The following is a 13,384-nucleotide window of genomic DNA, read 5'->3' on the forward strand; positions in this document are numbered from 1 at the left end:
TGTCATCTGATTTATAGTGAAAACGTCCTATGTGATGTCTGCCTCCTTCTTGTAAGCTTCTTGGGAGCAGGGGCAACCTCAGATTTTTCTAATGGATCTCTAGTATTTTGCATATATGTGCTTAATAAATGCTTTTTCATTCATTCAGCCTTTTTTTCATACATTCATTCCATAGAAACTAAACTGCTGTTTTCTTCCCCCAAGAGACCAGTTTATTATCTTCTTGCCCCTTTTCCCCCCCAAATTCACCCAAATCTCTTTTTTCCCCTTTCTTACTTTCCTCAGGCCTTTCTTCTGTCCTAGGTCCTGTCCTACAGCCCCTCTCATCTACTGGTCTTCACCTTTGATTATTATGTCCCTCTTCTTCCATCTGTTCTGCTGGGCTCAGAGTTCATTTGAAAAATTTCTGGGCAGCTCTGTTTGGTCTCTTTAGATGCCTACTCATTCTTTCTCATCAGAATCATTTGCAACTATTTCATTAAACTTTCATTCTGGAGGGAGAATCTCTAATCCTTTTTTGAAGTGGAATTACTCAGTTAAACCATAACTCTAAGGGTGGGGGGTCTGAAGAAGAAATCCCTGATGAACAATAGATGCTGGCCAGAGATGCTTTGGAAAAGATGATTAACATCTGGATATGAGTCAGACCAAGAGAGGGATAGAAAACTATATGTGCGACTTCAATTGTATCTAGTCACCACTCCCCTAGCCCCCAAAAGATCTTCTCATATTGCAGTAAATATTAATAGTGCATCTGAACTGGGTATGTACAGGATTGGTCCCAAGGAGGCTGGGGGAAATGTTTAGAAGAAAATTCAGCAAGAAAAGATGGGGATTTAGTACTGTGTCCCGTGATAGAAGACATTTTCCTCTCTGAGTTCTGGGTGGGAAGCAGTCTTAAGATTTCATGATGCCTTGAATCAGGACTCCTAGGTTCTAACCTCAGCAACGCCACTAATTCACTTCATAAACTTTGGGCAAGACATTGTTCTGGGTCTTAATTTTTTCATCTGTGAAATGAAGCAATAGGACTAGGTGATCTCTATGATCCATTCCAACTTTTATCTTTTTGTTTTATATTCTAAGGACTGTCTCAGCTCTGACATTTCTATAATTTCACATAAATAAGACAGACATCATAATCAGTCCCAGAAGAGAAAGGTCCAGTGGGCTTAAGAAAGGGCACCTCCTCATAGCTCAGTGTATGTTTGAAGAACAGAGAATCAACTGATCCATCAATCAACATGAATTTATTGAGTTCCTGCTATATGTAAGATACAGAACTGTGTTAATTTCTCTCTGTTTAGCATGAATGAGCACCAGACCCTCTCCCCCAGATACTTTGGCTCCCTCTGCTTGAGCTGAATGGCTACCATCTTTCTATCAATTTTTAGAACCACTCTTTTTGATTATCCTCTTCTGTAGAGTTCTCTAAAGGCCTCAGGGTTCTTCCCTCTTTCCCCATGAGGCCTCTAAGACCCAGATATCCTAACCTTCGATAGCCCTATCCTGGCCCACGGAGCCTGTCTTCTCCCTCTGGCCCCAACTCCTACCCAATTTGTCAAAGATATCTTCAGAGAGTTCCCTGATCTGCCCACTCAGCCTTGGAAATCAATCCTCCAACCTCAGCCACTCAGCCTCCGGAGCCTCAGCTCCCTGAGAGGTTAAGGAGGGGATTGAAATCCTCAGGAAAGCAGCAGGAATCCAGGAGATGCGAGGAGGAAGCGTAGGAAAGCTTCCAGAGACAGAGGGGAGTGGAGGGGGTGGGGAGGGGAGGAAGAATTCAGAGCAACTGAGGAGAGGAGTTCACAGGGCCATCACGACACAAAGGGGCCCCAGCAGGAGGCTGGGCACGATCCCGGAGGAGACCCGGAGGATGGCGGTTGCAGAGTTCAGCTCTGCTATCTCCCGCTCTATCCATTTTGAGTACTCGCTGATCCGAGAATAGACTCCTGGGGTTTCCAGATGAGCGCAGCCCAAGGTCCAGCTTACTACCCCTACTTGGAACCACGTGTGGTCAATTTCACAGACGAGTGGGCTCCCATCATCCCCCTGCAGAGAGAGGCGAAGGACACTTATTAGGGAGGCGGGGAAGGGCCAGGGGCAGAGAGGTCTGCCGGGCTCTGGGGAGCCACAGTGCAGGCCGATGTCCAGGGAGCATCGGAGCCGGGCAGGGCACAGGGACAGCATTCAAACCTAGCCTCAGATGCCAGCTGGGTGACCCTTGACAAGTCACTGAATCCTGACTCAGTCTCCTTACCTGTAAAATGGGGGTAGCCTACCTAGCAGAATTGAGGTCGGGGAGGTAAGTCAAATGACACAGTCTCTGGCACATAATAACACTCTCTCTATGTTAGCTATCATCACCGCCATTTTAACAAGATGATTTGGGAAGTTCCTGTGGCATGTATTTAGGGCCTGACGCCAATCTGTAAGCCAGTGATCCTTACTGGTAATTCATTACAGGGATGAATGATGTTGCCAGAAGACGTCGGAAGGCATTGCTATGGGAGATAAAGTTGTGGGCAAGAACTGAATCGTTTCAGGAGCACAGATGATGTCTTCATCCCTTCTGTCAGTTGCAGGCAAGAGCTCCAGAAGGAAAAAGGCAGATTTGGAAAATGAACAGCTGGACAATAAAACAGGGATGAAATCTGAATAACTGAACTAGGCAATGAGAGACAGGACAGGTACGGGTGGGATGTGCCAAATGAGAACCAGGAAGAACATTTTTTCTTGGAGTGTTATAAACCTTACCGAGCTCTTTCTACTGGAAAAGGAGGGCTGAAAGATACATATGCATCCACACACAGACATGTATACATATATTAGAGACACATGTGTAACACACACATACGTATATATACATATAGGTGCATGTTGCTGCTGTTCAGTTGTGTCCAACTCTTCATGACCCCATGGACCACAGCACACCCTGCTCTTCGATCTCCCACTCCTAAGTCTATCAAAACAGCTACATCAGACCTGATTCTTCTCAATAATGAGACGATTGAGCCCAGTTCCAATGAACTTGTGATGAAGAGAGCCATCTATACCCAGAGAGAGGACTGTGGGAACTGAGTGAAGATCACAAAATAGCATTTTCACTCTTTTTGTTGTGGTTTATTTGAGTTTTGTTTTCTTTCTCATTTTTTTCCTTTTTGAGCTGATTTTTCTTGTGCAGCAAGATAATTGTATATAAATATGTATACACATAATGGACTTAACATATTTTTACTATGTTTAACATATACTGGATTACTTGCCATCTAGAGGAGGGAGTGGGGGGAAAGGGAGAGAAAAATTGGAACACAAGGTTTTTTCAAGGGACATGTTGAAAAATTATCCATATGTTTTGAAATATATGTTTTGTTATGTTTGTATATGTTTTGTTTGCATATGTTTTGAAAATAAAAATCCTCAATAAAAACAGTAAAATTAAAAAAAGAAAAAATCAGATGGAAGAAAACCATTTTATGAATATATTACTAAATCTAAATTGTTTGATAATGAAGGTGAAGTTTTTATTTGAATGTGTTTACATATTAAAATGTCAAGGAAAATGAAAATCTTCCAGTCCAAACTGTAAAAGATCTCAAATTCTCTCTTCTATCATTAAGATCTAGGAAAGTGAAAAAAAAACACCCTAATATATCAAAGCTTCAAAGAAAAATGAGAATTGGCCTCAGCTCATGGAAGAGATCAAAAAAGGATTTTAAAAAATCCAGTGAAAGAGGTAGAGGGCAAATTGGGAAGAGAAATAAGAGTGATACAAGAAAAGCATGAAAAAAAAAAAAAGAATTGACAACTTGGTAAAGGAAGTACAAAAAAATTAGTGAAGAAAAGGACACCTTAAAAAAACAGAATAGATCAAATAGTAAAAGAAGCACAAAAATTCAGTGAAGGGAAGCATAACTTGAAAAGCAGAACTGGCCAAAGGGAAAAAGAATTACAAAAGCTCCATGAAGAAAATATTTCCATAAAAATCAGATTTGGGTAAGTGGAAGTTGATGATTTTATGAGACATCAAGAAACAATAAAAAGAAAAAGAATTTTAAAAATAGAAGAAAATGTGAAATATCTCATTGACAAAACAACTGACTTGAAAAATAGATTGAAGAGGGATAAGTTAAGAATTATTGGACTACCTGAAAGTCCTGATTAAAAAAAAAAAAAGGAGCCTAGACATCATCTTTCAAGATATTATTAAGGAAAATTGTCCTGATATCTTAGAATCAGAGAATAAAATAGACATTGAAAGAATTCACCAATCACCTTCTGAGACCCCAAAATGAAAATTCTCAGGAATATAACAGCTTTCCAGAGACCCCAGATGTAGAGGAAAACATTGCAAGAAATATTATGGAGCCATAAAAAGAATAACATACGATTGAGAAATTTCTATACTAAAGGATCAGAGAGCTTGGAATATGATATTTTGGAGGGCGAAAGAGTTAAGAATATAACCAAGAATCACCTATCTAGCAAAACTGAGTATAATTCTTCAAGGTAAAAAATGTATATTCAGTTAAATACAAAACTTTCAAGCATTGATGAGGAAAAGATCAGAGCTAAATAGAAAATCTAACTTTCAAATACAAGACACTACATAAGCATTAAAAAGTTAATGGGAAAGAGAAATCATAATAATAATGAAAAAATTAGGACAGTTAAAAGGAGAACATAGGTGTGAGCTGAATATGATGGGATGATTAAAAAATAAAAGAATATTAAGGGGTGAGAAAGAAGAATGAACACTGAAAAGGGGAAAGGTAAAGGTAAAATGGGTTAAATTGTCTGACATGAGAGGCAGAGATTTTATTTTACAGTGGAAGCAAAAAAGGAAAAAGTGGAGGAGAACACATGAATCTTACTCTCATTGGAATTGGCTCAAAGAAGGAATTATATATAGATTCCAAGGGAAGGGGATATCAAAAGAGACTAATAGGGAAGGCAGATCGAGGGAAGCAAAACACTTTCAAGAATGGACAGGATGAAAGATAAGGATAAACAGGAGGCAAATCAGATGGAGGGAAATACATAGTAATCATTACCATGAAAAATAATTTACAGCAAGTTTCTCTGAGGAAGACTTCATTTCTCAAATATAGAGAACTCTAATAATATATACTATATTATTATATTTTGGTATATATATTTACCAAATATATATACCACGGAGCCAAATTTTTAGAAATAAAAGCCATTCCTCCATTGATAACTGTCAAATGATAGATAGGAACAGGAAGTTTTCAGACAAAGTAACCAAAGTTATTTATAATCATTTTGAAAATGCTCCAAATTACTACTGATTGGAGAAATGTAAATTAAAACAACCTAGCTACCATCTCCTACCTATTAGACTGGCTAATATGCCAATCTATTACAAAAAGAAAAATGACAGGTGTCAGAGGGGATGTGGGAAAATTAAGACTATGATGCATTACTGGTGAAGTTGTATACTGATTCAACCATTCTGGAAAGAAATTTGGAACTATGCCTAAAGGGCTATGAAACCATGTATATCCTTTGACTAAGGAATACTTCTACTAGGTCTGTATCCCAAAAAGATAAAAAAAGGAAAGAATCTCTATGTACAAAAATATTTATAGAAGTTCTTTTAGTGGTGGCAAAGAATTGGAAATTAAGAAGATATCCATCAAAGAATGGCTGAACAACTTGTATATGATTGTGATAAAATACTACTATTATAAGATATGACAAGCAGGGTGCACTCAGAAAAACTTGGAAAGACTTATATGAACTGATGCAAGGTAAAATGAGTAGAGCCAGGAGAACATTGTATATAGGAACAGCAATACTATATGATAATGAACTATGAATAACTTAACTATTCTCAGTAATGCATTGATCTAAGACAACTATGAAAGAAAGACATGATGAAAAAGGATATCTATTTGTAGAGAAAGAACTGAAGGAGTCTGAATGCAGATCAAAGCATACTTTTTCTTTACTTTATTTTTCTTCTTTTTGTCTGTTTCTTTTTTTCATAGCATGACTTATATGGGAATATATTTTGTATGAATATACATGTATAAACTATGTAAAACTACTCGCCTTCTCAATGGGTAGGAAGAAAAGAGAGGGAGAATTTGGAACTCAAAACTTAAAAAAAGAACATTAAAATTGTTTTTACATGTACTTGGGGGGAAATAAAATATTCGATGTTTTTAATAAAAAGAAAAGAAAACTGATTGAAAGTGGTCTGTGGTAGCTACTGTTTTTCTCTCCAGGGCTGATTGAAAGTGGTCTGTGGTAGCTACTGTTTTTCTCTCCAGGGCTTAACATCAGATCTTGTCATATAACTGACATTTAATAAATGTCTGGGGAAGGAATGAACTGAGTAATTAGCAAACTTGCAAGAAATGCAGATTTTAGTACAATCTGAGGAAAAGCTTCCTAACAACTAAAGCTATCCCAAAGAAAAAGGAGCTTGCTGCTTTGGGGGACACTGAGCTTGTGTTCCCCACTATAATGAAGACCTTCAAGGGAAGACGCTGGATAATTAATCCAGCTCTGTTATTAGTTAAGTAACTAATAATAGCTAAATAACAATAATAAGGTAAAATAAGTGTAATAATAGCACCCACTTCCCAGGGTTATGAAAATCAAATGATATAATATTTATAAAACACTGAGCAGAGTGCATGGCATATAATAGGCACTATATAAAGCTAGTTATGATTATTATTAACAATGTAAGTTATAACAATGTAATAATATCATAATAATATATAACAATGCAATAATCATCAGTATTCTTATAGAATCATGCTGACGATTAATAATAATAGTACCAATGATATAGTGCCCTAAGGTTTAGTGATTGCTTCATGAACATGATCTCAACTCTGGCAAGGAGGTGCTATTATTATCCCCATTTTACAGAGCAGGAAATTGAGGCAGGCAGAGGTTAGAGTGACTTGCCCGAGTGGCCCAGCTAGGAAGGGTCTGAGGCTGGCGGGACCGGGGGCTCAGAGGGCCGAGCCCTGGCGCTAGGAGAGCTGCCTGTCATTGGGAGGTCTGCTCCCGAGGTCGTTGCCTTCTCGGACAACGATGAGGGGGCAGGGCCCGGGGAAGTTTCTCTCCGGGCTCCCCCGCAGAACTCACATAGCAGAAGTCCCTTCCTCGGGAGTAATCGCTGCACAGCATGCTGGAGGAGATGATGCGGACGATGCTGGGCACCTCGGACACGTCGTGATACAGAGTGTCGCAGTCATCGTTGTGCATGATGGAGATCTCGGCTTCCTGGAGGATCGGCGACAGCGGCACTGTGGGGGGAGGGGGGTTAGAGTCCTGCCCATCCCTACTGCAGATTGGAAAAGCCCCCCCCCCCAACACACACAACACCACACAACACACACACACACACACACACACACACACACACACACACAACACACACACACACCAACAATATACTCTCCCATTTCAAAAAGAAAAGGTCTGATGCTGGAAATTCCATCATGAGACCGAGGCTTCTTTCGTTAGATCACGTCTCGCTGGGGCCTTTTGTTCAAATACAAAAGCTCTTGGGGTGGAAGATCGGCTTAGGGCCTTCCGCCCCGCGCAAGCTTTCCTGGGGAGCCGGGAGCCGGACTCCTAAATGGAGAAGGGGCCTCCAATCGGGGGCCGCCTCCTTCTGCTGCCAGGGCACGTGTGGGAGAAAGGTCTGGGGCACTCGCGCCGACCAGGGCCCACAGAGAGGCGCGGACGGGATGGGACACGGGGACCACAGTTAGCCGTCAGCAGACTGAGATACTGCAAATGAAACAGGGAGGAAATGGGGGCTGCCGTGATTTGCTCTGGGCAGCTAGTAGGCCAGTCAGGAAACAGGCCGGATTAATGAATAATAACCCAAATTAAATTAGTCAGGAAGCAGGCAGATGGAAATGTAAATAGAAACTGAAGGGGGTCCAGTGAGGGTCGTGACCTACAAGAGCTAAGGAGGAAGAGCCCAAGACCAGTGAAGAACACGGGAGGAGGAAAACAAGGCTGGACTTGCTCCCAGGGCCCATTTTCTCACCGCTTTCATCCGGGTCGCCCACTTTGGTCTGGCCCCAGCCCGTTATCCAGCAGAAGGAACCCACTCTCAAATCTATGGCGGAGGAGGCGATGCAGACAGGAGACATTTGCTTGGTGTAATTCACCTTGTCGGAGAGCTTGAGAAGGGCTAGGTTGTTCTCCCTGCCGATCCATGACCAGTATCTGTTCTGCTGGTAGTTGGGATGGATCACCACTTCCTGGACCAAGACCCTCGCCGAATAATTAGTTTCTTCAGTGAGTATTGTGGTCCCCAATAGGACATTTAAAGTATCATTTCTGTTGGAGAGAGGGAAGACATTAACGTTGTCATCATCACATCCAAGTGGAAAGAGCATTGGACTTGGGGGCAAAAGGGCTCCGTCAGAAAACATGACCGTGGGTCCTGGCTGGAACGGGGGACCCTGAGTGAGCTCCTGAATCTCTTGGACCACAGTTTATGCATCTGCAAAATGAGAGGGGTTGGACTAGACAATTCACTCTGTAAGATCTGTGACATGAGTGAAGGGAACAACACCATGGCTTTTGGAGTGTTGTATAGGGTGAGATTTCAGAGTCACAGAATCTTAAGTACCAGGAATTCCTCTGCCTGCTCCCTGGCCTGTGGTCACCCAAACCATGGTTGAACACCACCAGTAACCAAGAAAGTACTAGTATTATAGAGTATAGATTATTAGAAAAATTTTACAGTCAAAATATGTATTCTTTTCCCCCCAATTACCATACTTGGTAATGACTGCTGCCATCAAGCAGAAGCAAGATTCAGTGAATAGTGCCCACCAAAAGGGAGGCCTTTGATAGAGAAGCTTTGGGAATCTGCTTGAGGCCCTATGCTGTTCAATGTGTTCGACGATGACTCGGATAGATGTAGATGTCAGCTTTATCAGACTTTATCAGACTTACAGATGACATAGAATCAGAGAATCTCAGAGCTGGAAGGTACCTCAGAGGCTATAAAATAAACATGGGGGCAGCTAGGTGGTGTAGTGGATAGAGCATGGGCTCTGGAGTCAGGAGGACTCGAGTTCAAAATAGGCTCAGGGCACTTACTAGCTGTGTGAGCCTGGGCAAGACACTTATCCCCAATTGCTGCCCCCAAAAATAATCAACTTGGGCCTGAACAGAAGCCTTTTTTATAACCTTAGATTATAATCTAACCCAGCTAACAATCACCTAACCTCTGTTCCAAGAATTCAGAGGGAGCAAGAAACCACTGCTTTCTGAGAAAACTCATTCTACTTTGGGATCACTCTAATGACTAGAAAGTTCTCTTTGTATCAGCACCAATGTGCCTCTTTGCAACTTCCATTCATTGCTCTTAGGACAAAGTAGAACAAATCTAATTTCATCTTCATTATAATCCTTCAAATATTTGGAGATGGCTATGGGGGAACATCTCCCAAGGTTTTCCTACGATAAATATTCCCATTTTCTTTGGCTAGTCTTCATAGATCAGGACTTTGACCAACCTGGTCCTTTTCTGGATGCTGTTCAAGCTAGTCAATATCCTCCCCAAAATATGGCCCTCAGAACTAAACATTCAGATGTAGGCTGAGCAAGGTAGAGGGACAACAGGGCCATTTCCTAAAAGTCCTGTACACTTTGCTTCTCAAAGCAAATTAAAGATCAGATTAGCATTTGGGGTTGCCCTATCATTTTTATATTGAACTTGCAGATTTTTTCCCCCTTTTTTTGAGGAAAAAAATTTAGGTTCAGGGAAAGTGTCACTTAAATCCAAGTTATCTCATTCTAAATCTAACATTTTCCCATTGTACTTCTCTTGAAGGATAGTGTTTAATTTTAATGAATTTTATTTTATTTATTCATAAGCTCGCTTATTCATTCATTAATTCATCTATTGACTCATTCATTCTTTTATTTACTTATTCTTCCCCTTTCTTTGTTTCCCTGGTGCTTGCAGTGCCTGGCACAAAAGAAACAGCTAATGTTTGTTGACTGCTTGGATGACCGAGTTTAAGCAACAGTCGAAACAATATTCAAAAAATTAGAGTAATAAAAAAGTAGATAAACTGACGTGGGAGGTAGGGTTGGGTTGTTTTCATTCTTCATTTGTGCAGGTGCTAGACAACCAGTTGTTAGAGATTTTGTAGGGATTTTATTAAAGTCTCTTCTGCTGAGATTCTACATTGTTTGAAAGTAAGGTTGGAGCCTCTCAAATGATCCTTTTAACTAAATTAAACACGTACCCTACAATTGTATTGAAAAAAGACCAGCTCCTCCTCTGATTTCTACCAGCCCTGCCAGAACTATGACACAGTGGCCAATCTCACCTCTCTGGGTTCTTTTTTGTTTTCCAGGCCATCCTCCTTGCAAGAATCTCCCCAGCTAATCAAACTATCCTGCCGAAGAGGGGGAAAGCCCTGGGCTTGGAATCACAGGACAGTTTACAAAGTATTTTCCCCACAACACTGTAACACCCGGGTAGGGCGTTTATTTATGCAGACCTATTGAATGAGTGGTTGGCTCACTAAGGGTCTTGGAAATGGTCCAACTCACTTTTTCACACAATTAGCAGCCGTCAGCACCCACTTGGGGGCAATTAGGGACCCACCACACCGGTGTTCTTTGCCTTGTTGAATGCTCACTTGCCATGGCCATTTCCTAGCCATTGCATCGTCTCCGGCTATAACTCTGTCAAGGAGATAAGAACGACCACAGCCTGGGGAAAGAGGAAGAGAAATCAAGGGTAAGAGAGAAATATGGTAGAAAAACAGGAAGAGGAGGGCAAGGGGGAGGGAAAGAGAGAGAGAGACTGACAGACAGACACAGACAGAGACAGAGAGAAAGAGAACACCCAGAATCCCAGTCAGGAGCCTTCCATTGAAGCCACAACCTTTAAATTCTATTTAAGTCACCAGTTCAAAAACAACCATCTTATAAGGCTGTTAAAAAAAAATTCTGGATTTGAGATAAAATGACTTAGGTATGAATCCCGATTCTGATACTTAATATGTGACTAAGCAAATCATCCGAGTTCCAGTTTCCCCATTTGCAAAATGATAATACCTGCCTCATAGACGTCCTAACCTCATAGACTACCTACCTCATAGACTTCCTAAATCCACATGCAGGAGACATAACTAATGTTCTCATTATTGTTGCTGGTCTCCTTAGCTCTTAGTAGTGACTACTAAGGGGTCACCACTCCATGGCTGGGGAAACCCAGAGATCATGTCTTTGGACTTCAGCCTGGTCAGTTTCTGTTTCCATTTCACAAGATCATTTGACTTCCTGTCAACTGAATTTTATTCAGCAGGCAAGTAGGTGATGAAGTTCCCAGAGCATTTCAAACCCTGCCTCAGACACTTCCTGTGTGACTGTGGACAAGTCGTGTAACTTCTCTCAGACTCAGTTTCCTCACTTGTAAAATAGGGATAGCAATGTTACTTACCTCTCAGGACTGTGTGGAGGTCAATGAGAACATGTAAAAGACTTCACAACCTGAACCATTATGGACACTCTGTGTCCTAAGGAGTGAAGCAATTAAACAAATCTTGTTCAAGTGTCTTGGTCATGTTTGGCTCTTTGTGACCCTATGGGGACCTTTGCCCATGAAGTTTCCTTGACAAAGACACTGGAGCGATTTGCTATTTTCTTCTCCAGTAGCAAACAGACCGCTTGCCCAAGGTCACACAGCTAGGAAGTTTCTGAGGCTGGATTTTTAACTTCAATCTGCCAGACTCCAAGCCCAGCCCTCTATCCATGGGACCACCTCAATGTTATTAATTTAACAATCACTTTATTTCCATTTACATAGAGGGACTGTGGAGAGACCTGGAATGGAGTCGTATACGGCTGTTAAATCCCTGTTCTTCCATTTAACACCCATGTGACCTTGAACCTTGTAGTTAACTCCTCTATACCTTGTATTTTATGCTAGATGAAAAGCCTTACCACTGACTCCCTGGGTGTGGTGACCTTTCTAGATCCCAGTTTACTCATCTGCACACTGAGGGAAGTGGCTTAGTTGGCCCATCCCGTTTCAGGGTTATGGCTGAAGTACCTTTGACCCTAGGGGTCAAACCCACAGGGAGAATTCCAGAACTGGGAGGTATCTCAGAACACAGTATGTGGAAGTCTACAACACAGAAATTCAGAGGTGGAAGGATCTTGGAACAGAGAATGTCAGAGGTGGGAGGTATCTCAGAACACAGTATGTGGAAGTCTAGAACAGAGAAATTCAGAGGTGGAAGGCTCTTGGAACAAAGGGTGTCAGGAGGACACGGTGTCCAGGGACGGAGAGGGGCCCGAGCTCTGGCCAGCCCAAGCCCATCCCGCCAGGCCTGAGAATCAGTGGGTTAGGGGCGGGCGGGCAGGGAGGGTGGGGGCGGGGCGGTGGCGGTTGGGGCTGTCCCGGAGGGCGGGGAAGGCAGGAGGGGGTGGGGGAATGCGCCACGGGCACCCCTTCTCCCGGCCGCCCAGAAATAATTCACCTGATGCATCCTCCGGGGTGGGCGGATCTTGAACAGTGTAGCCTGTGAGGAGAGGAGAGGAGGGGGTGGGGACCCCTAGTTAGGGGCGCAGGGGCACGCCCTCTCCCGTCCCCCACTCCGTTCCCTCCCCAGCCCCCTCCCGGCAGTGCCCTCACCCACGAGCAGCATCAGCAGCGCGCCCAACATCCTCCCAGCTCTGCCCCCTGAGGAGGGTCCCCACAGGACCCCAACAGCCCTTATCGCCCAGCAGCTGCCCCACGGCTGCGGCTCTGGAGCCATCCTCATCATTGAACCCTCCAGAGCTGCGACTCTGCAGAGCCTCCTACTGGGGGCATCCGGGAGTGCGCTCCCTGCAGAGCCCCCTGCTGGGAGTACCCGGCAGCGCCCTCCCTGCAGAGCCCCCTGGTGGGAGTACCCGGCAGGGTACCCTCGCTGGCCCCTCTATACAGAACGCCAGGGGTGCTGAAGTTCTCAGGATTCCCTCGTTATCCCTCCTCCTGCTTCGGCTGAGAGGCTTGCCCATGGAGAGCTGTGACCCAGGGTGTCTGGCTCTTTTTGACCCTGTGGCTGAAGACTTCCCCTTCTTTGCTTCCCTCGTCCAACCCTAAATTCCCTACCTGTCCTTCTCCCAGGAAGGCTGCAGACAGGCTCTTCCTTAGGACCTGGACCCTCAAGGATCTGAATGATCCAGAAGAGATGAAATAGAATGTGGGGGCTCTTCCTTAAGCGACATCCTCTCCCTCTCTGGCTCTGGCAAGCTCTGACTTTTGGGGGGAGTCCCCATAAAAATCTATACCTTTGGTTCCCATAAGCCTTTTCCTGGATTCTCAGGGGCACTGTCCTTCCCAGGTTCTCATAAAATCTTT

The 13,384-nt window shown here is 43.1% G+C and overlaps 1 protein-coding gene across 1 annotated transcript; it reads right to left on the reverse strand.

Annotated features, from left to right (window-relative positions):
• Positions 1 to 1,213: 1,213 nt before the first annotated feature.
• On the reverse strand, positions 1,214 to 12,860 carry LOC100933984 (putative serine protease 45). Its single transcript, XM_012543438.3, has 6 exons — positions 12,674 to 12,860; positions 12,519 to 12,560; positions 10,582 to 10,744; positions 8,048 to 8,343; positions 7,132 to 7,292; positions 1,214 to 2,052 (listed from the first exon to the last, which is right to left on the reverse strand). The coding sequence occupies exons 1-6, from the start codon at positions 12,804 to 12,806 to the stop codon at positions 1,807 to 1,809; spliced, it is 1,041 nt and encodes a 346-aa protein (XP_012398892.1). The 5' UTR covers positions 12,807 to 12,860; the 3' UTR covers positions 1,214 to 1,806.
• Positions 12,861 to 13,384: the final 524 nt, after the last annotated feature.

This window comes from Sarcophilus harrisii, chromosome 1 (genome assembly GCF_902635505.1).
Source record: "Sarcophilus harrisii chromosome 1, mSarHar1.11, whole genome shotgun sequence".
NCBI classification, from domain to species: Eukaryota; Metazoa; Chordata; class Mammalia; order Dasyuromorphia; family Dasyuridae; genus Sarcophilus; species Sarcophilus harrisii.